This window comes from Heterodontus francisci, chromosome 4, assembly GCF_036365525.1.
Source record: "Heterodontus francisci isolate sHetFra1 chromosome 4, sHetFra1.hap1, whole genome shotgun sequence".
Lineage (NCBI taxonomy): Eukaryota > Metazoa > Chordata > Chondrichthyes > Heterodontiformes > Heterodontidae > Heterodontus > Heterodontus francisci.
Window position 1 is genome coordinate 46,986,556 of NC_090374.1, and position 24,274 is coordinate 47,010,829.

General features: G+C 44.3%; 1 protein-coding gene across 1 annotated transcript in view; it reads left to right on the top strand.

Moving 5' to 3' along the window:
* arsb (arylsulfatase B) overlaps positions 1–24,274 on the top strand; it is a 130,690-nt gene that overhangs the window by 16,466 nt on the left and 89,950 nt on the right. Inside the window, exon 2 of the mRNA XM_068029465.1 lies at positions 23,066–23,252. Within this exon, the coding sequence (XP_067885566.1) occupies positions 23,066–23,252 (187 nt within the window). The remainder of the gene's footprint in view (positions 1–23,065; positions 23,253–24,274) is intronic.

Here is a 24,274-nt window from a genome sequence, read left to right on the forward strand (position 1 = left end):
AATTAAACCCTGTTACAGTAAGACCAGGTGAAGGCTGAAAGGGAACCCTAGACCTCTTTCTCACCTGGTCGTACCAACTGTCTTTGATTAATCCGTGTCTATCTAAACAAAGATTTTTCCTGTTCCTCAGACCTTTTGCAATAATTTTCCCACCACTGAGGTTAGACTGACTGGCCTGTAATTACTCAGTCTATCCCTTCCTCCCTTTTTTAAACAATGCGACAACATTGTCCCCCCGGTCCTCTGGCACCACACCTGTAGCCAGAGAGGATTGGAAAATAAGGGTCAGAGCCTCCACTCTTTTTTTTTTTCTCTTGCTTCCTTTAACAGCCTAGGATACATTTCGTCCAGTCTGGGGATTTATCCACTTTCAAAGGTGTTAAGCCCTTTAATACTTCCACTCTCACTATGTTACTTTCATCAAATATTTTACACTGCACCTCCCTGATTGCAATGTCTGTACTATCCCTCTTTTTTTTGTAAAAATAGGTGCAAAGTATTAATTTAGGAATAGGGCCCTACCAAATTCACTGTCAAATTGTACAAATTTCATGGTCATGGCATTTTAAGCAATGTGAATTTCATGATTTCACGTATTTATATTGTAAATTTCACTGTATTGCAACAAACCATGAAAATGCTCTATTTAAAACCAAAAAAAGACAAAGGAGGTTAATAAAAGCAAAATACTGCAGATGCTGGAAATCTGAAATAAAAACAAAAAGTGCTGGAAATACTCAGCAGGTCTGGCAGCATCTGTGGAGAGAGAAGCAGAGTTAACGTTAACATGAAATACCCTGATCAGAGTTCTGATGAAAGGTTACAGACCTGAAACGTTAACTCTGCTTCTCTTTCCACAGATGCTGCCAGACCTGCTGAGTATTTCTAGCAATTTTTGTTTTTAAGACAAAGGAGGTTTCTGGCTTCAAATGGCATTTATTGTCGACTCAAAAACTATTGTAAAAAAGCTGACTACAAACAGGTCACATTCTTGACTCACTGAAGTGGTTGAATGTGAGTATGGGACCTGTAACTGGCTCTTTCTTCATTCTCTGTCTCTGTGCTGTTAACACCTGTCCGTGTTTAGACACAGCTCTCTCCGTGTCCACAGAGTTTGTTGGAATTGTCAGACATGCCACGCTAACCTTGCAAGGTGGGGATTCTGCATTCCACAAAGTTCCAAAACTGCAGCACAGGTAAATTACAATCTGCTTCTTGTAATGTTTTTATAAGCAGAAATCTCCAGCCTACAGTTTTGGTCAAAGCCAGGAATCGCATCAAACAAGTTTAAATCCATCATTAACAGGTGCATTTGTGCAGGGACTAAGATACGCATAGCTTTTTTTTTTAGCTGTTTGCTTGGCGGTGAATTCATCACAAATAATTGCAAAAGACTCACATGCGTTAACCTGAGACTTCATCTCCTCACAGGGCTGAATCATCTCTTCCCGCGGCCGATGTCGGCAGTGGGCGAAGAGAACTGAAGAGAAGTTAAGAAGATAGCTCTAGCTCTCCCCAGAGTAGCTATCACTCGCACCAATATTCAGAACTGAATACCAGTTGGAGAGTGAGATGCACTCATGGGATCCATGTCCTGCCTGCCTGGCCCTCCTTGTCCTTTTGGTGGTCACCCATTCTGCCTGCACATTTTTAAGCTGTGGGGGGTCACCGTCTTCGGAAACGTGCTATGTACGAAGCTCTGAGCCTCGTGGATACCCCATAGTGATTGTAGCTGCCAGTCAAGCTCTGAAACCTTCGCATATGGTGGTCCAAGCCACAAGAAAAATCCAGGATTTCCCACATGGCACAGGATGTGCATTCCACGGGGCTGAGATTCCCTGCTATGCCTTCACTTTCTAGGCTATTATCTGTAAATGCTTACTGGCTACTCACCAATCGGCTTCTTCCCTGGTTCGGATGTCACTCGAGCCATTTTGCAGATATTGCTTTTGTTGTCTGTGGTTTTACTGGAGGCTCTCTTCCCCCACCTTAACTCCTCGGTTGCTGTGTTCAGTCTGCACCCAAGTCCTCTGCTGCCACTGCTGCTGGTGAGTATCTCTGTAATACAGATAAATGCCTCCCTGCTCACCTAATTAATGCCTCGCGACTTCAGCTCTGGGGTCTGCGCTGTTTCTCACTCCCTCACTCGGACTCTTCCTTGGTTTTGTAAAAAATTACAACAACACCTCTTCCCTCACTGAATTCCCTCACTCACCAAATTCCCCAAGTTGAGTACTCTGTCGAAGCAGTACTCCATCAAGCTGGACTCTGTGTGCTGCTTACTTTTTTTATTCATTCATGGGATGTGGGCGTCACTGGCTATGCCAGCATTTATTGCCCATCCCTAATTGCCCTTGAGAAGGTGGTGGTGAGCTGCCTTCTTGAACCGCTGCAGTTTATGTGAGGTAGGTACACCCACAGTGCTGTAAGGAAGGGAGTTCCAGGATTTTGACCTAGCGACAGTGAAGCAACGGCGATATAGTTCCAAGTCAGGATGTTGTGTGACTTGGATGGGAACTTGCAGGTGGTGATGTTCCCATGCATCGCTGCTCTTGTCCTTCGAGGTGGTAGAGATCGCGGGTTTGGAAGGTGCTGTCTAAGGAGCCTGGGTGCATTACTGCTGTGCATCTTGTTGATGGTACACACTGCTGCCACTGTGCGTCGGTGGTGAAGGGAGTGAATGTTTGTGCATGGTGTGCCAATCAAGCGGGCTACTTTGTTCTGGATGGTGTCGCCCCTCAACTTTTGTTGCTTTACTTGGCATATTACCATCCCCTTTTGCCTTGCACCACCATCCCTTTTGTCGTGTAATCTCTCCTGCCTTTCACCCTATCATAAACCTTCCCTTTTGTTCTTTCCTCCCCTCCCCCTTTTCCTGCCTTTACTTATTTAAAACCTGGTACATCCCGAACCTTTACCAGGTTTAATGAGAGGTCATCAACCTGAAACATTAACTCTTTTTTTTTCTCTCCAGATGCTCCCAGACCTGATGAGTATTTTCAGCATTTTCTGTTTTTATATAAATGCAAGTTTTTCTTTTGTTTAGGGATAATAGGACGGTGACGGAATGTCACATCGCCATAGCCAGCTTAAAATTTAGAACATCACAGTCCTGTAAGATGTCAGCCTTGGCTCGGTGGCTGCACATTTCCTACTGAGTTAGAGGTCGTGGGCTCAAGCCCAAGAGAATAGAGTCCAGGTAAATGCAACACCTAAATGCAGTTGCTGCAAAAGTGTTGTTCATATCTGCCATCTTGGGGAACAAGTAACTGTACTTGCATGTAGCTCAGTGGCAGCACTCTCTCCACTGAGTCAGAAGGTCATAGGTCCACCTCAGAGGCTTGAACCCATAATCTAGACTGACAATTCGATATAGTACTGAGGGAGTGGTTCACTGACGGAAGTGCCAAGTTTCTGTTGAGATGTTAAAGCAAAGTCCCACCTGTCTTAGCAGGTGGACGTAAAAGATCCTGTGCCACAGTTCGAATTGAGAAGACAGAATTCTCACTTTGTCCTAGCCAGCATTTGTCCTGCAACCAACATCATTAAAACAGATTATCTGGTCATTTATCTTATTGCTTGTGGGACATTGAAACATCGGAGTAGAAATTGGTCATTGTTGCCTGTTTTCTGGGAAGGAATTGTGATCAAAAATGAGCAATTTCACAATGCTCTGCCCTGCGTCCCAAGGATGCTTTAAAGTCCAACGTCGTATTGTGCTCTGACGATTTGCAGCCCCTTAAAACAGGCAAAGGGCCCCTTGCCTATCCTAATGAGGGATCTAACCCCCGTTTTAGGTCACCTCTGGGAAATTCTGCTGCCCTGAGTGGAGCCGATGCCTGCCTTCTCTTCGGTTTTGCTGGCGTGGATGCGGCCTAGCAAGCAACTACTACCAATAAAGGTACGTTTGAAAAATAATTTTTAATGTGGACACAGCATGAGTTCTCCTCCCAGCTCCACGGTATTACTGCTGGCCTTAATCCCATCAACCTCCTGCTGTTTTCCACCTCCACCGAATTTGTCTAAGGCTGTTGAGGCAAGTAGCCCAAAATACCTCCTTTCTGAAGGGTGAGCTGCCTGTGGAGGCGTATGAGGTTTCAGCAGCTTTCCCAAAATATTTAGATGCAGCTTGAAGCTCAATATCAGGATTCTAAAAAAAATTCTTTCATGGGATGTAGGCATCACTGGCAAGGCCAGCATTTGTTGGCAATCCCTAATTGCCCATGACAACTGAATGGCCTGTGAGGCCATTTCAGAGGGCAGTTAAGAGTCAACCCACATTGCTGTGGGCCTGGAGTCATATGTAGGCCAGACCACGTAAGGACGGCAGATTTCCTTCCCTAGAGGACATTAGTGAACCAGATGGATTTTTTACAACAATCGATGGTAGTTTCATGACGCCATTACTAAGACTAGCTTTCAATTCCAGCTTTTTAATTAATTAACTTAATTAATTGAATTTAAAGCCCACCACCTGCTATGGTGGGATTTGAACCCATGTCCCCCAGGGAATTAGCCTGGTCCTCTGGATTACTAGCCCAGTGGCATTACCACTACACCACCATCTCCCCCTGATGGGACTGCCTCATGGTTCTCGTATTGGGCATACGCTGCTCACCCAGCACTCAAAATAGGCCCCAAAATGAGCTCAGACTAACTGCTGTCCAGCGATTACATTTGAAAAGTATTTCATTGGCTGTAAAGCACTTTTGAACATCCTGCGGTCATGAAAGGCCCTATATAAATACAAGTTCTTTCTTTCTGTGTTACAGTCTGCCCTGAATCATTACTTTTAGATATTTAAGTACTTAAGAACCAGACTAATAATTATGAGAGCCTCCAAAGGTAACCAAGACTTTTGAATGATTATGGTGAAGGTAAATGAGTTTTCATGATAAACTAGTTTTCATAGTGGGCAGCTACTATGTAATATAGATAAAATTTATTTCAGATTTCAAGCATCTGCAGTATTTTGCTTTTATTGTAGATAAAAGTGTGTGAGTGTGCGTGTATATATGTCTTAAGTAGTCAGTGATGGCATCATTTTTCATAGGATAGTTCACAGACAGGAGTGTCTTAAGAATGAACAAACTTGCATTTAGATTGTGTCTGTGCATATTCCAGAGTGAAAGTGAATTGCTTTACTGAAAGTTAGGTGTTACGTAGGTGAACATGGCAGCCATTGTCACACAGCAAGGTTCCATTAAAAGCTGTGAGAGGAATGGCCAGTTGATCTATTTGATGTTGGTTGAGAGTAGAACCTTGGCTAAATCATAATCATTATGGCACAGGGGGCCATTTTTCCCATTGACTCCATGCTGAGGGGAAATTTAATATGATTATGACACAAGATTATGACAGGCTTAGGTAAGTTAGACAAGGAAAAACTATTCCCAGTAACTAATTATACATGGACTAGGGGACGCAGATTAAAGGTTTTAGGCAAAAGATGCAGGGGGAATATGAGGAAGAACCTTTATGCAGCGCGTGTTAATGACCTGGAACTCACTGCCCACAAGGGTGGTGGAAGTGGAGACAGTCAATGATTTCAAAAGGAAATTGGATGGGCACTTGAAGAAAATAAGCTAGCAGGGCTCCAGGGATCGAGCAGGGGAATGGGAGTGACGAGATAGCTCCATGGAGAGTTGGAATGGACTGATTGGCCTCCTTCCATGCTGTAAATGACTCTAGGACCTCTGTCTAATCTCCCCTCAATATCCTTTGCTCCAAGGAGAACAACTCCAGCTTTTCCAACCTAACCTTGTAGCTTAAAATCCCTCATCCCTGGAACCATTCTGGTAAATCTCCTCTACACCTTTTCAAGGACCCTCACAATTTTCCTGAAGTGTGGTGACCAGAACTGGAAACAATACTCCAGTTGCAGCCTAACCAGAGCTTTATAATGGTTCAGCATAACTTCCCTGCTTTGAACTCAATACCTCTATTTATGTTGCCCAAGATCCCATATGCTTTACTAACTACTCTCTCAATATTTCCTGCCACCTTTTAAAGATCGATACACATGAACCCCCAGGTCCCCGTATACCTGTATACTCTTTAAAACTGTGCCATTAAGTCTATACTGCTTCTCCCTATCCATTCTGCCAAAATGCATCATCTCACTTCTCTGCAGTAAAGTCCATCTGCCACTTGTCTACCCATCTACTAGCTTATCTATGTCCTGTTGCAATTGATAGGTATCATTCTTACTGTTTGCCACATCTCCAAGTTTGATATCATCGGCAAATTTTGAAATTTTATGCTGTATTCCAAGATCCAAGTCATTTACATATATCAAAAAAATCTGTGGTCCCAGCACTGACACTTGGAGAACACCGCTGTCTACCATCCTCCAGTCTGAAAAACAACCATTTATCACACCTCTCTCTTTTTTTGTCCTTAAGCCAATTTTTTTTTCTTCAAGCTGACACTGACCCTCTTTCATGAGCCTCAATTCTGTTAACCAACCTTTTATGTGGTTCTTTGTCAAACGCTTTCTTAAAATCCATATAGACAACATCCGTTGCTTTCCCTTTGTCAACCTTCTCCGTTTTTTCATCAAAAATTTCAATTAGATTAGTCAAGCAGGATCTGCCTTTTATAAATCCAAGCTGGTTATCCGTAATTGACTCAAACCTCTCCAAGTGCCTGTTGATATATTTCCCCAATTATTGTTTCTAAAACCTTGCCCATTACTGATGCTAAACTGACTGGCCTGTAGTTACTAGGAATGCCCTTACACCCTTTCTTGAATAAGGGTGCCACGTTTGCCACGCTGCAATCTTCTGGCACCTCCCCCATATCTAGGGATTGCTATATGATCATTACTACCCACCTGAACAGGCAGACAGGACTTGACTGTAACATCTCAAGGTTGAAACCTCTAACTGTGCTCTACTCCCACATTACTGCACTGAATTGTCAAATTAGATCATGTGCTCAAATCCTGGAGTGAGAGTTGAACCCACGAGGGTTAAGCGATTTAGAAGACATCATTAACACCCTCCTCCCAAAATATGTTGCTGGTTTTGAGAACTTCACTGTGTTATTATCCAATATATACAGTTTTCAGTAAACTTTCCTTCGCAGAAAAATATGATTGTGCTGCTGATCACATTTTGGAATTGACTGAAGAAAATAGCCATACTCAGACTGACTTGACAAAAGGAAGTTTAATTTAGACAAAATCTCTTGGTAAATATTGGAACTCTTGAATAAAGGCAGCAAATACTGGAAATACACAGCTGCTACATTGGTAATGGCAGAACTGTTGTGTATTTGCTGCAATTTTTCTTTTTATTCCTAAGTCTTGGCAGACTATCACTACTGAGCCCTCTCGAGGCAATTTTTGAGAATACAAATGCACTTCGCATGTGGTGTAGTTTGTGCCGACAGCAATTCAAGCACAGCTAATGCCTGCTGTCGGGTTTAACTGCAAGACCAATTGCACTTATTAACTGTAATCTCTGTAGTGACCGTGTGCTAGTTTACAACCATTTAAAAGGCAGTTTACCAGACACACAACTCTTTGTCCATTTTATATTATGCTTGGCTCCATTGTTTAAGTATATTTTTCCTTTTATTTATAGCCTCTGTATTTTATTGACTATTTTAATGTTTTCTTCCTTCTTTACCTAAATTAACCATGAAGTTTTTACATGGTTTATTAGAATAACCTCACAATGGCAGGTGCCATAACAGCACTGCTGCAAAGCACAGTGAACTCGAGTTGACTTCTTGTCACTAATCGTTTGGGGGACTTTGTGCCAAATCTCTGTTCTGTCAGTTGTATCTTCTCCCTGAAGCATCTGCATTCACATGTCATCTGGCCCTGTAAATTAAAGTAGTTTTTAAAACAAAATAGGCTTACAAAGGGAGTTTTGTGCGAAGCAACTCGCAGAACATTCCAAGTATAGGGAGAGCAGCTCTGCAAATCAGCCATTGGCTTTTCTGTGCACTGATCGCAGATTCTACAGCACTACGTCTTTTACTGTTGAGGAACGCCTGTAGTACAGGGTATCACCAAGGTTTGGAAAATAAATGAAAAAAGATGAGGTAAATCAAAAGTAAAGGTTCAATCATGCCAAGCTTGTATTTTAAAACCTTATAGTTTGCAGGAGGAAGAAAAGAATGGGAGAACATGCAACAAAAACGAGAAATGCTGGATTCACTCAGCAGGTCTGGCAGCATCTGTGGAAAGAGAAGCAGAGTTAACGTTTCGGGTCAGTGACCCTTCTTCGGAAAACATGCAAGTTGCTTTAAGTGATTTATTTGGACTTGGTGCCTTGATTGCCAAGGGCCAAAATCTGTGTCCCTATTAAGGGCTGATAGAAAGATGAGAAGCTGGACTATCGGAGCGATGGGAAAAAGCTTGAGAGTGTTAGTAGAGGCCTAATCTGGAGAGAAAGCTGCACTGGACATGAATCTTCCATTAGTTCTCGGCCTTCATGTCATGTCAGCTTGCAAAAAAGCAGGAAATGGTCTAGGAAAATAACAGGAAGTTGAGAGGTGGCATGGGAGAGAAATACACGTGGACTGGAAAGGTAATTAGAGTTAGACTCGGAGAGTGGGAGAGACAAAGTGCAAAATAAAGAAAAGTTGCTGCTTTGAAAGTAAGGTGTTTGAAGTTCACATCAGTCATGGTGTTTTAAATTTGTTTTTGAGAAGGATATTTTATAATGCCTCTGGTGTAGTAAAACCCCTGAGTTGTATCAAAAACAGAAAATGGTGGAAACACTTAGCAGGTAAGGCGGGGATGCGATCCCTAGGGGTAGGATCCCCTATCGATACACAACCAGCAGGGCTGGTCCGCACCCCCGAGTCTACTTTTCTCCGCCATATTTCTAGGCTGCAGGAGTCTTTTCCTCTTTTTTTTTTTCCCCATGCTCCTGATTTTCCATGCTTCCCTCCCATTCTATTCTACTGTAACTAACCATTTACACCTCCTGAACTGTATTGTGAGGGATAAAAATTGTGATCAATGAAATCCCTCAAATATACACTGAGCTAGGCTAACAGTTTATAATGGTTTAATCTGTTCCAGGTGTGATGATCAGATTTGTTTTGTTTCCATACCATGAGCAGCACCAGTTCAAAACTAAAACACTAGGTGGTACTGCTCCTGCACAATTCTGTACTCTTGTATCCAGTGTCTCTTTAATGCTTTCGCCAGTCAGCTATGGCAGGAAGCATATGCAAAATAAAGATCCCTTTATTCTGCTGCAGCAATGTTCCAACTTCAGAAGATCGCTGCACCTGTATGAATCTTTCTACTTCTCCGTTCAGTCATGGCCACCCTGAAATAAATAGGTAATTTGGTGACTGATTGCACTGAATTGTTCCTAGTTCTGTTTTTGATTGAAAATGCCTAGGCCTCAAGTTGTGGTTATCCAAAATTACTTCCTTGATTATCTGGTAAAGAGATTTCAAACCCTCAACAACAACTACTACTTGCATTTATATAGCAGCTTTCACATAATAAAACGTCCCAAGGCACTTCACGGGTGTATTATAAAACGAAGCATGATACTGAGCTGCAAAAGGAGATATTGGCCAGAATTTTACGTGGCAGCGGAGGCCCCGCCAGGCCTGGAATCCACGCAGCGATTTTGCTTGGCCCAGGCCCTTATTTGGCCTCGGGCTGGACTTCCACCCCTCTGAGTCAGGAAGCTCCGCCTCCAAGATCTGTCAGCCCATCAGCACGTAGGCAGCTCCTCAGTCCCAGCAGTGCCACCGGGAGTGGTGGCCACTGCTGGGACTGCACCCAGCCAGAAGAGGACCGTGGACGTCGGCTTCCACAAAGGTGAGTGGGGTTTCGGGCCTCACCAGGGACAATCAACTGGGTCCCGGTGAGGGGGTTGGGGGTTGTTCAGGAGGGTGGGGAGATGTGCTCTATCAGGGGGTGGATTGTGCTGCTGAGAGGGCCCTCGATTGGGCACCCCGTGCCCCACAAGGAGGGCAACACCCCGCCACACACTGGGCCTGCAAGAAGCCAGCTTGATATTACTGGGCGGCCTCCTCGGGTGCTGAAGTTCCCAGCCGTCGCTGGTAAAAGTGGCAAGTAATTGGCCCATAAGGGCCTCAATTGGTCAGCAGTGGGTGGTATAATGGCTGCGGGGGTGGGTAGATGCCAGGAATGGCACCGCCCGCCTCCCACTCTATTTTATACCCACCCTCTGCATCACCTTCAGCCCACTCTTGGGGTGGGGGGTAAAATTTCAGCCATTAGGTCAGATGTCCAAATGCTTGGTTGAAGAGATAGGTTTTAAGGATTGTGTTAAAGGGGGAAAGTGTAGTAGAGAGGGAATTCCAGAGCTTGGGGCCTGGGCAACTGAAGGCGTGGCCTCCAATAATGGAGCGATTAAAATCAGGGATGCTCAAGACCCCAGAATTAGAGGAGTGAAGATATCTTGGAGGGTTGTGGGGGCTGGAGGAGATAGAGAAGAGCAAGGCCATGGAGGGATTTGAAATTGAGGCATTGCTTGACTGGAATCATTGTAGGTCACACGGTGCGAGTTAAGACACAAGCAGCAGTGTTTTGGATGATCTCAACTTTACAGAGAGTAAAATGTGGGAGACCAGCCAGGAGTGTGATGGAAAAGTCAAGTCTAGAGGTAACAAAGACATGAATGAGGGTTTCAACAGCAGATGAGCTGAGACAGGGGCGAAGTTGGATGATACAGAGGTGGAAGGAGGCAGTCTTAGTGATGGCATGAATGAGGTTGGACGCTCAGCCCGAGGTCAAATGTGACACCAACGTTGCGAACAGACGTGCTTGATTTCAGACTGTTGCCAGGGAGAGGGAGGGCGGCACAGTGGCACAGTGGTTAGCACCGCAGCCTCACAGCTCCAGAGACCCGGGTTCAATTTTGGGTACTGCCTGTGTGGAGTTTGCAAGTTCTCCCTGTGTCTGCGTGGGTTTCCTCCGGGTGCTCCGGTTTCCTCCCACAAGCCAAAGACTTGCAGGTTGATAGGTAAATTGGCCATTATAAATTGCCCCTAGTATAGGTAGGTGGTAAGGAAATATAGGGACAGGGTGGGGATGTGGTAGGAATATGGAATTTGTGTAGGATTAGTATAAATGGGTGGTTGATGGTCGGCACAGACTCGGTGGGCCGAAGGGCCTGTTTCAGTGCTGTATCTCTAAACTAAACGGGGACCAAAAACAATGGTTTCAGTCTTCCCAATATTTAACTGGAGTAAATTTCTGCTCATCCAGTACTGGATGTCAGATAAGCAGTCTGATAATTTAGAGACAGTGGAGGAGTCGAGAGAAGTGGTGGTGAGGTAGAGCTGGGTGTCATCAGCATGCATTGGAACATAGGAAAATGGGAGCAGGAGTAGGCCATTCAGCCCATCGAGCCTGCCCCACCATTCAATATGATCATGGCTGATCATCCACTTCAGTGCCTTTTTCCCACACTATCCCTATAGCCCTCTAATGTCATTTGTATTTAGAAATCTGTCAATCTCTTCTTTAAACATACTCAATGACTGAACTTCCACAGCCCTCTGAGATAGAGAATTCCAAAGATTCTGATTAAAGAAATTTCTCCTCATCTTTGTCCTCATCTTCCTGCTTATTTTGAAATTGTGTCCCCTGATTCCGGACTCATCTTAGCTGCATCTACCCTGTCTATCCCTTTAAGTATTTTGTAGGTTTCAATGATCACCTCTCACTCTTCAAAACTCTAGAGAATACAGGCCCAGTTTCCCCAATCTCTCTTCATAGGACAGTCCCGCCATCCCGGGAACAAGTCTGGTGAACTTTCGTTGCACTCCCTCTATGGCAATAATATCCTTCCTAATGTAAGGGGACCAAAACTGCACACAGTACTCCAGGTGCTGTCTAACCATGGTTCGATACAATTGAAGAAAGACTTCACTATTGTACTCAAATCCTCTTGCGATAAAGGCTAACATACCGTTAGCTTTCAGTGACTTATTGACAAGGACATCCAGGCCCCTTTGTACAGGTACACTTTTTAATCTCTTACATTTAAGAAATACTCTGCACATCTATTCCTCCTACCAAAGTAGATAACCTCACATTTTTCCACATTATATTCCATCTGCCACAGTTCTTGCCCACACACTAAGTCTGTCCGAATCCCCTTGAAGCCGCTTTAGAGTCGTAGAGAGATACAGCACTGAAACAGGCCCTTTGGCCCACCGAGTCTGTGCTGACCAACAACCACCCATTTATACAAATCCTACATTAATCCCATATTCCATACCACATCCCCACCACCTACCTACACTAGGGGCAATTTACAATGGCCAATTTACCTATCAACCTGTAAGTCTTTGGCTGTGGGAGGAAACTGGAGCACCCAACGGAAACCCATGCGGTCACAGGGAGAACTTGCAAACTCCACACAGGCAGTACCCAGAACCGAACCCGGGTCGCTGGAGCTGTGAGGCTGCGGTGCTAACCACTGTGCCACTTTGCATCTTCCTCACAACACATATTCCCACCTAGTTTTGTGTCATCCACGAACTTGGAAATGCTACACTTGGTCTGCAAATCCAAATCATTAATATATATTGTGAACAGCAGGGGCCCAAGCACTGATCCCTGCAGTACCCCACTAGTCACAGCCTGACAACGTGAGAATGAACCATTTATTCCTCTCTGCTTTCTGTCTGTTAACCAATCCTTAATCCATGCCCGTATATTACTTCCAATCCCATGTGCTTTAATTTTGCTAACCAACCCCTGTGGGGGACTTTATCAAAAGCGTTCTGAAAATCCGAGTATACCACATCCACCAACTCTCCTTTATCAATTCTGTTAGTCACATCCTCAAAAAACTCCAACAGGTTTGTCAAACATGATTTCCCATTCATAAATCCATGTTGACTATGCCCAATCAGATCATTGTAATCCGTGTCCATTTATCACATCCTTTATAATAGATTCTAGCATTTTCCCAACAACTGATGTAAGGCTAAAAGGTCTGTAATTCCCTGTTTTCTCTCTCCTTCCCTTTTTAAATAGTGGGGTGTCATTTGCGACCTTCCAATCTGCAGGCACCACTCCAGAATCTATAGAATTTTGGAAGACGATCTCCAATGCATCCACTATCTCCATAGCTATCTCTTTCAACGCTCTTGGATGTAGAATATCAGATCCTGGGGACTTATCAACCTTCAGCCCCATTAATTGCTCCAATACAACCTTCTTACTCATACTAATTTACTTCAATTCCTCATTCCCCCTCATCCTTCGGATCTCTAATTCTGGGAGATTTCTTGTATCTTCCTCAGTGAAGACAGACACAAAGTAATCATTCAGTGTCTTTGCCATTTCTCTATTCCCCATTATAAATTCTACTGACCCTGCCTGTAATGTTCCTACATTTGTCTGAGCCACACATTTCCTTTTTATGTACCTGTAGATGCTTTTACAGTCTATTTTTGTATTTTTTGCGAGATAACATTCATATTTTATTCTCCCTTTATCAGTTTCTTGGTCCTCCTTTGCTGTATTCGAAAATCCTCCAAATCCTCAGGTTTACTACTATTTCTGGCAACTTTATAGGCCTTTTCTTTTAATCTTATACAATCCTTAACTTCCTTAGTTATCCACGGTTGACTGCCATTACTTTTGGGTTTTTTGTGCCTTGAAGGAATATATAGTTGCTGTGAACTATGTAATATTTCTTAAAAGACTATCCATTGCCGATGTATTGTCATACCTTTTAATGTATTTTCCCAATCTACCTCAGCCAATTTGCCCCTCATACCTTCATAATTTCCTTTGTTCAAATTTAACGCCCTGGCTTCAGATTGAACTACCTCACTTTCAAACATAATGTAAAATGACTATAATATGATAGAACTCATCCCTAAAGGTTCTTTAACAACAAGATTATTAATTAGCCCCTTCTCATTACATAATCCTAGATCTAAAATAGCCTGTTCTCTAGTCGGGTCCTCAACATACTGCTCCAGAAAACTATCCCTAACACACTCCAGAAACTCGTCCTCAACAACATTAGTGCTCAATAAGTTTACCCAGTCTATATGCAGATTAAGGTCACCCATGATTACTATATTACCTATGCTACATGCTGCTCTAATCTCCTGGTTAATACCATGTCCCACACTACCACTACTGTTTGGTTGCCTATAAACAACCCCTACCAATGTTTGCTGCCCCTTGCTGTTTCTTAGCTCCACCTGAACAGATTCCACATTTTGTTCTTCTGATCTGAGATCCTCCCTTACTAATGTACTGATCCCATCCCTTATTATAAGCGCAACACCACCTCCTTTTCCTTTTTGCCTGTCCTTCCTAAATGTCGAATATCCTTGAATATTCAGTTCCCAGTCTTGGTCACCCTATAGCCACATTTCCGTTACGACAATCAGATCATACACATTTACCTGATAGGTTGATAGGTAAATTGGCCATTGTAAATTGCCCCTAGTGTAGGTAGGTGGTAGGAGAATTGTGGGGATGTGGTAGGGAATATGGGATTAATATAGGATTAGTATAAAATGGGTGGTCGATGGTTGGCACAGACTCAGTGGGCCGAAGGGCCTGTTTCAGTGCTGTATCTCTAAATACAAATAAATAAAATACCTCTATTTGGGCCTTTAAATCATCTACCTTGTTGTGAATGCTGTGTGCATTTAGGTAGCGTGCCCTTAACCTTGTCAACTTGACATTTTGCATTCTAAGCCTAGTTGATGCTCGTCTTTGTTTCGCCTGCCTTTTAATGTCGCTTGTTACTTTTCTACCTCCTGTTACCAGCTTTACTTCCTTCCAATTTGATCTACCCCTTGGGTTCCCATCCCCCTGACAAGCTAGTTTAAATCCTCCCCAACCACACTAGCAAATCTCCCTGCGAGGATATTAGTTCCGGTCCTGTTAAGGTGTAGCCGGTCCATCTGGTACAGGTCCCACCTGCCCCAGAACCGGTCCCAATGCCTCAGAATTCTGATGCCCTCCCTCCTACACCAATTCTCCAGCCACGTGTTCAATTGATCAATTCTCCTTTTCCTATGCTTACAAGCACGTGGCACTGGGAGTAATCCTGAGATTACTGCTTTGGAGATCCTACTTTTTAATTTCCTTCCTAACTCCCTAAAATCTACTTTCAGGACCTCATCCCTCTTCCAACCTATGTCATTGGTACCAATGTGGAGCACAACCTCTGACTGTTTGCCCTCCTCCAGAAGGATGCAGCCGCTCCATGACATCCTTGACCCTGGCACCAGGGAGGCAACACACCATCCTGGAATCATGTTTACTGCCGCAGAAACACCTGGCTGATCCCCGACTATCAAATCCCCTATCACTATTGCTGTTCCACTGTTCTTGCTCCCTTCATGTCATAGTTGTACAGCATAGAAACAGGCCCTTCAGCCCACCGCGCCCATGCTGACCATAATGCCTATCTATACTAATCCCACCTGCCTGCATTAATTCCATATCCCTCTATGCCGTGCTCATTCAAGTACCTGTCCAGATGCCTTTTAAATGTCGCTACTGTTCCTGCCTCCACCACCTCCTCAGGCAGCTCATTCCAGATACCCACTATTCTTTGTGTGAAAAATTTACCCCTTTGATCCCCTTTAAACCTCCTCCCTCTCACCTTAAATCTATGCCCTCTAGTTTTAGTCACCCTTACCATGGGAAACAGACTCTGGCTATCTACCCTATCTATGCCTCATAATTTTATATACCTCTATCATGTCCCCTCTCAGCCTCCTTCGCTCCAGGGAAAACAGACCCAACCTATCCAATCTCTCTATAACGCAAGCCCTCCAAACCAGGCAACATCCTTGTGAATCTTTTCTGCACCCTCTCTAGCTTAATCACATCTTTCCTGTAGTGCGGCAACCAGAACTGCACACAGTACTCCAAATGCGGCCTAACCAACGTTATGTACAACTGTAACATGACATTCCAACTCTTGTACTCAATGCCTTGGCCGATGAAGGCAAGCATGCCATATGCCTTCTTCACCACCCTGTCTACCTGTGTTGTCACTTGCAGGGAACTATGTACTTGCACCCCAAGGTCTCTCTGCTGAACAACACTCCCCAGGGCCCTGCCATTCACTGTATATGTCCTGCCCTGGTTTAACTTCCCAAAATGCATCACTTCACACTTGTCTGCATTAAATTCCATTTGCCACTCCCTTGCCCACTTTCCCAGTTGATCTATATCCTGTTGTAACCTTAGACAACCTTCTTCACTGTCCACTATATCACCAATTTTGGTGTCATCTGCAAACTTACTAATCATGCCCTTTACATTCACATTCAAGTCATTAATATATAAGCCAAACAACAGAGGGCCCAGCACCGATCCCTGCGCACACCACTGGTCACCGGCCTCCAATCTGAAAAACAACCCTCCACTACCACCCTCTGCCTCCTATCACCAAGCCAATTTTGTATCCACTTTGCCAGCTCACCCTGGATCCCATGTGTTCGAACCTTCTGGACCAGCCTACCATGCGGGACCTTGTCAAAGGCCTTGCTAAAGTCCATGTAGACAACGTACATCGCCCTGCCCTCGTCAATCCTCTTGGTCACCTCCTTGAAAAACTCAATCAAATTCGTGAGACATGATTTACCATGCACAAAGCCATACTGACTATTCCTAATCTGACCATGCCTTTCCAGATGCATATAAGTCCTGTCTCTCAGAATCCCTTCCAATAACTTTCCCACCACTGATGTAAGGCTCACCGGCCTGTAGTTCCCTGGCTTACCCCTACTGCCCTTCTTCAATAAAGGCACAACATTAGCTATCCTCCAGTCTTCCGGTACCTCACCAGTGGCTAACGATGATACAAAAATCTCTGCCAGGGCCCCAGCAATCTCCTCCCTTGCTTCCCATAGCATCCTAGGATACACCTGGACGGCCCTGGGGATTTATCCACCTTAATGCGCTTCAAAACCTCCAACACCTCCTCCTTTGTAATGTTAATATGCCCCAGGATATCGGTGTTCCCTCCCTTGAATTCACTAGCTTCCATGACCTTCTCCACGGTAAATACGGACGAGAAATATTCATTTAAGACCACACCCATTTCCCGTGGCTCCACACATCGGTTGCCACACTGATCCTTAAGGGGACCTACTCTCTCCCTAGCTACCCTTTTACTCTTAATGTACTTATAGAATCTTTTAGGATACTCCTTTATCTTATCTGCCAGGGAAATCTCAGGGCCCCTTTTCGCCCTCCTAATTTCCTTTTTAAGTGTAGTCCTACATCCCCTATACTCCTCGAGGGACTCGCTCGATCCCAGCTGCCTATACCTGACATATGCCTCCTTCTGTATCCTGACCAGACCCTCAATATCCCTCGTCAGCCAAGGTTCCCTAAACTTGCCAGCCTTGCCCTTCCATCTAACAGGAACATGCCGGCCCTGAGCTCATCCTATCTCACTTTTAAAAGCCTCCAACTTGCCAGACGTCCCTTTACCTGTAAACAGCCTCTCCCATTCAACTTTTGAGAGCTCCTGTCTGATGCCATCGAAATTAGCCTTCCCCCAATTTAGAACTTCAACCTGAGGACCGGTCCTATCCTTTTCCTAACTATCTTGAAGCTAATAGAGTTATGGTCACTGGTCCCAAAGTGCTCCCCCACTGACACATCAACCACCTGCCCATCCTCATTTCCTAAGAGGAGGTCAAGTGTAGCCCCTTCTCTAGTAGGGCCATCCACATACTGCTTCAGAAAACTAACCTGGACACACTTAACAAATTCTTCCCCATCTGATCCCTTAGCATTAAGGCAGTCCCAGTCAATATTAGGGAAGTTAAAATCACCTATTATTACAACCCTATAATTCCTACACCTATCTGTGATTTCCCTACATATATGCTCCTCCACTTCCCTCTGACTATTGGGGGGCCTATAGTATAATCCCATCAAAGTGATCACCCCTTTCTTATTTCTAAGTTCTACCCATATGGCCTCGCTGGACGTTCCCCCCGGGATACCCTCTCTAAGTACTGCCGTAATGTCCTCCCTAATCAATAGTGCAACTCCCCCTCCTCTCTTACCTCCACCTCTGTCACGCCGGAAAGATCGGTACCCCGGAACATTGAGCTGCCAGTCCTGTCCATCCCTCAACCATGTTTCCGTAATAGCAATAATATCACAATCCCATGTACCGATCCATGCTCTGAGTTCATCTGCCTTACCTGTAAGGCTTCTTGCATTAAAGTAAATGCAGTTTAGCCTACCAGACCTTCCACGCTCCCTGTCCTGCCCCTGCCTGGCCTGCCTACTGGACTTGTTTGCTTTAACCTCTACATTTGCCTCAACTATCTCATCTGAGAGACTGCTACTTTGGGTCCCACCCCCCTGCAAGACTAGTTTAAACACTCCCGAGTAGTGCTAGCTAACCTCCCTGCGAGGATATTGGTCCCCCTCCAGTTTAGATGCAACCCGTCCTTCTTGCACAGGTCACCTCTGCACCAGAAGAGATCCCAATGATCCAAGTAGCTGAAGCCATCCCGCCTACCAGCTCTTCAGCCACGCATTCATTTGCCTAATCCTCCTATTCCTACCCTCACTAGCACGTGGCACAGGGAGTAATCCTGAGATTACAACCCTAGAGGTCCTGCTTTTTAACCTGCCTAAATCCCTATATTCACTTTGCAGGACCTCATCTCTTTTCCTGCCTATGTCATTAGTACCAATATGGACCACGACCTCTGGCTGCTCACCCTCCCATTTCAGAATGTCCTGCAGCCACTCCGAGACATCCTTGACCCTAGCACCAGGGAGGCAACATACCATCCCGGAGTCTCGTTTGTGGCCACAGAAATGCCTATCTGCATCCCTTACGATAGAATCCCCTATCACATTCGCTCTTCCAACCCTTTTCCTCCCCTGCTGTGCAGCTGAGCCATCTGTGGTGCCACAGACTTTGCTCTGGCTGCACTCCTCTGAGGCACCATTGCTCTCACCAGTATCCAAAATAGCAAGCAAGATAGACTCGGGACTCCTGCACTGCCTGCCTGGTTCTCTTAGACTGCCTGGCGGTCACCCATTCCCTCTCTGACTGCATGCTCCTAACCTGAAGTTTGCTAGGGCGGTGGGGTCAAGTGAAGAAATTTCTCCTCATCTCAGTCAAACAAATAATTTAAAATCTTCTTTCAGAGGATTGTTAATCTTTGGAATTCCCTTTCCCAGAGAGCAGTGGAGGCTGGGTCATTGAATATATTCAAATCTGAGTTAGACAGATATTTAATCTACATTATTCGGGGGTTGGTGGTGACAGCAGCAGGAAAGTGGAGTTAAGACCACAATAAGATTAACCATGATCTTATTGAATGGCGGAGCAGGCTTGAGGGGCCCATGTCCTACTCCTCCTGTTAGTTTTGTTCTAAAAGGTTGATTTTTTTTTTTAGATGGATGATGACGGCAGATTTAAAGGAGAGAAGGACAACACCTAAAGAGAGAGGACCATTAACAATATTGGCTAACGTGGGGACCAGGGGGGGAAGTTGGGTGATCAGCAGTTTAGTGGGACTAGGCTTGAGGGAGCAGGAGGTCGGTCTCATTGACAAGATGAGCTCAGAGAGGGCATGAGGGGAGATAGGAGAGAAACTAGAGAAAGATGGGAGTTCAGGGCTAGGGTTGGGGGGAGCTTTAGAGGAAGTTTGGCCAGGTGGGCTAGTGGAAGGGAGGGACGTGGCAGAGCAGTTGATTGGGTGGTCTTGATATTAGTGACAAAGAAGTCCATGAGCTCCACTCATTTATTGTTGGAGTTGAGGGAACGGGAGAGGTGCTTAAGAAGATGGTTTGCAGTAGAGAAAAGAAGCTGAAGGTTATCTTTGCATTCCAGATGAACCTGGAATAGTGAGCTAGTGAGCAGTTTTAGCAGACTAGAGCAGGACCTGCTAATGTTAAGTGGTCTAGACAGATCTGCCGATGGATGGCTGAACCAATTGTCCACTATATCCTTTTAAGTCTGCATCCCTTGGACTTAAGGGAGCGGAGAGGCGGGTCGAATTAGGGGATTGACCAGGGTGATAGAGATTGATATTTTTAATGGGGACTGGGGCATCAAAGATAGAGGTGAGGGTGAGGTTGGGCAAATCAGCTGCAGAAATGTTGTGGCAAATGGAGGGCCAAAGGCTTGATCGTTGAGATTTTGAAAGTGCAGTTGTAAGTAATATGGGGAATAGTTTTTTTGCCAGGGATGAATACAGAAGGAGGTAGGGTTGGGGCGTGTAAGGAGGATGTGGGTAGAGAGTGATACAAGAAAGTGATCAGAGATGGCCTTATCTGTGATTGGTACAATGGGACTAGTAAGACCACTTGAAAAGGCAAGGTCAAGGGGGTGGCTTTGAATATGTGTTGGGGAGTTTCCATGCAGGGAGAGAATTAGGGAGAAGTGAACTCAGAAGAGAGAGAGCATGATGAGTTGAGATGGAGGTTGAAATCACTTAGGATGAGAAGTAGTTCGGTGAAGAGGCTGAGGGAGGAAAGCAGCGAAAATATCAGTGATAAAATTTTTATTGTACTTGGGAGGGCGGCAGAGAATGATGATTTTGAATGAGGTGAGAGGGATGGAACAAGGCGAGATGGTCAAAGGAGAAGAAAGTGCCAGAGGATTAGGTGGTCAGGCCAGACTGTGATCTGGTGAAGGTTTTAAACAAAAATGTATTCTGAAGCGCTGTGCCCCACACTTCACTGTGTTTAATGTACTGCTTTGTTGTTTACCCTGCCAAATAAAGTAAAACAGCAGAAGGTTAGCACACGAAAGGGATTGCTTTAAATCATTAACATTAGGAAATGTCAGCTACAGGAATGGTGCTGCTAGGAGATAATCTGCTGCTTGTGTTGTGTGGACATCTGGTAACTTGTGCTTATCAGATGAGGGTTATCTGGGAGTGCAGTGAAATCATCCTTATCTCTCAAGAGGCCTCTTGTAATGTTTAGTTTGATTCCTTTGAGATGTGCAGAATTAATCCAGAAACACAGAAAAATGTGTAGACTACATCTAAGGCCTTTACAATTTATACAAAATAAGCCTTTAAATAAATTAAAGGCAGGGCAGGAGCATAGTTACAGTGAATCTGTGGAAAAGAATGGAACTGCTGTAGTAAGGCTGAACTGGTTAAGGTGAACAAAGAGTCTCACTGAAAATAAATGTAATTTAGTGGGTCTATTATTCGATCACTGTGTGTGCTTTTAAAAAAATACATTTAAAATTTTATTGAAAAATTCATTATGACTGCATAGAAAGATGTTTGCACCACAGAAAACATCTCTTATGCAAAACTTTCCCAGCTCTGAAGAGTTTTTGGAATCGAGTGTTCGAGAACTTGAACCTGTCTGGAACTCTACCTAATCATAAAGTGCCCCGTTAATGTTGTCTAACATGCCAGCAGCATTCACTGCTTTTCTGATCAGCTAATGTAGTGCTCGGGTAGATTGCCTCCATAAACAGTCAGTGATGTGGGTTCAAGGCTTTCACTAACAGTAGATAACTAATCATGAGCAGCAGAAAAACAGTTTCCAGGACACTGAGCCTTTGTGCAAAATGCCAAAAGGCACTCAAAGTAAAATAGACTAGGGACAGACAAATAAACAAAAGATACTAGAGGGTCACAGCAACAGGAAAAAGGAAGACTTCAAAAAGATAAAATTACAGTAAACATTTTTTCTTGTGTAACTATTTTTAACCATAGTCACAGCACTAAGTGGCACTTACAATTTCTTTCTCTTGTTGGGCTACTAATCTTTTAGAATCAATCTCATTTCTAAGATATATAAATAAGTACAAAACTTGAATTTATGAAGTGTCTAACGTAGAAGATATACCATGGTGTATACAGAGCAGTAGTGTAAGAATCAGGAGAGATTTTGAAGAAGCTTTGAGGGGGGAGAGAAGTAAGATGACAATGTGCTTGAAGAGGACTCATTTACAGGGTTATGGAGAGAACGCTGGGGTGTGGAAATTGGATAGCTCTTTCAAACAACTGGACTAGGCACAGGCATGATGGGCCGAATGGCTGCCTTCTGTGCTGCAAAATGCTATGATTCTGTAAAGGATGCGATTTAGTGAAGAGTTCCAGAGAGTCAGGCCAAGCAAGTTGAGGGCTTTGCCAACTCTGGTGCAGAGGGAGTGGAGGTAGAAAGTAAGCCAGAGTCAAAAGATTGAAGAACAAAGACTGGGATGTGGGACTGAAGAAGGGTCTGGGTGGAGTGGGGTGAGGGCTTGGAGAGGCTTTAAATAAAGATTTTTCCATTTGATGTTTGGGGCAGAGACAGGAAGTCAGTGGAGGCCACAAAGATGGGTGATGGCTGAGCAAGACAGGATATAGATATCAGAGTTTGGTACAATTTGGAGTTTCTGTAGGGCACAGCTTGAGAAACTGTCAAGGCAGAGTATTGGTGAAGTTAATTTTGTGATAGGCAAAGTATGGACCAGGGTTTCTAGAGCACTGGGAGTGAGGTATGGACAGATGTGGCCTTGGTGATGCACACAATATGGGGTTTGAAGCTCAACTTGGGGTCAGATTGGGGAGGAAAATAGACCTGGAGCACAGAGTTTTTGGTGAGAGAGGGATTTTGAGTGGCTAAGTGTAGAGAGCTTTTGGAAGGAACGGAATAAAATGACTCTGGCAACCAATGTCCAAAATAATGTGACCTCAGCAGTGTGTTCCTAATGTGTTTTAATCACCGATGCTTTTTTCGAAATGAAAATGCCATACGAGAAGCTCACTCATGTTGGTTGATGTACGCCAGTCTTAAACTACAATAAATATCATAGCATTAAACAACAACAATGTGTATTTATATAGCACCTTTAACTTCGGAAAACATCCCAGGGTGCTTCACATCAGTATTATCAAACAAGATTTGACACCAAGCCACAGAGAGATATTAGGACAGATGATAAAACTTGGTAGGTTTTAAGGAGCATCACGAAAATATTGTTACATCCTCTAGGCCTATTTTCTGTACAGCGTGAAACAGAAAGTGTGTACAAATAATTTCAAAGCACTAATAATGGTGCAACAGTGCTTTCACACACAGCCACCTGCAGCTCAATTATTCATGGTTTCTCTCCAGATCCACACAGGTCTTCAACATGAAATCATCTGGCCCTGTCAACCACACTGCCTCCCATTAGATGAAAAGCTGCTGCCTCAACTGCTGAAGGAGGCTGGTTATAGGACGCACATGGTGGGGAAATGGCACTTGGGCATGTACAAGAACGAGTGCCTCCCGATGCAGAGAGGATTTGATTCCTATTTTGGTAACTACATTCTTTTAGTTCTCTACTTAGTTTTAATTACCAGTGACATTCTTCCTGTCCAGTGGTAAAGTTAGTTCATCTTTGTAACTTTACACATGCAGGACAATGTATCCCTTGCAGTGACTATCTTAGACCTCAATTGAGGAAACTTTCACTACAAATGGTGCACTGAGATGCTACCTCAACCACCACCTCCCAAGAAATATCTTTCACATGTTGTCTGCAGCACCGGTTTGGTGTTTTATAAATGTCATTCCCAATATTCCAAATCCCATTTTTAAATACACAAAAGAACGCTGTTTGAAACCGTGACGTATGGTCATGCAGTTACACTGTGTTAGAATCTCACTACATGTACCATTGGGTAGTAGGGTTTGAGTTTAACCATCACTTCTGCACACGGGTTTTGCTGTTGATGTTTGTTTTGTAACTTCTCTTTCCTGTATACGTACCTCCGCCACCGCCCCCCTGCCCCTCCACCAATCCTCAAGGCTTTTGCTGGTGGTATAGTTTTGCCAATGTCAACGCCCTCTGGTATCTCAAACCAAGTGGTCATTCTTAACGTGAGCCCATACTGTCAGTTTAATTAGGCTGCTTGAACGATGGTGACAATACAGCTGAGCTCAATGCTGCTGTCACTGGTTACCCCACCTGCTCACTCTCCAGTAGGGGTGTTGATAAATATGGAGCAGCATTCCTGGTTGTTTTTCCTCTTCTTTTCCCACCCACTCTCCCTACTCCCCCACAATCACAGCTAAGGGGCACTGAGGTCCAGTCTGGCAGAGGTGGAGTAGTGGTAATATCACTCTATTAATCCAGAGGCCCAGGCTATTGCCCTGGGGACATGGGTTCAAATCCCACCACAGCAGCTAGTGGAATTTAAATTGAATTAATTAATAAAAATCTGGAATTGAAATCTAGCTTCAGTAATGGTGCCATGAAACTACTATCAATTGTCGTAAAAACCCATCTAGTTCACTAATGTATTAGGGAAGGAAATCTGCCATCTTTACCTGGTCTGG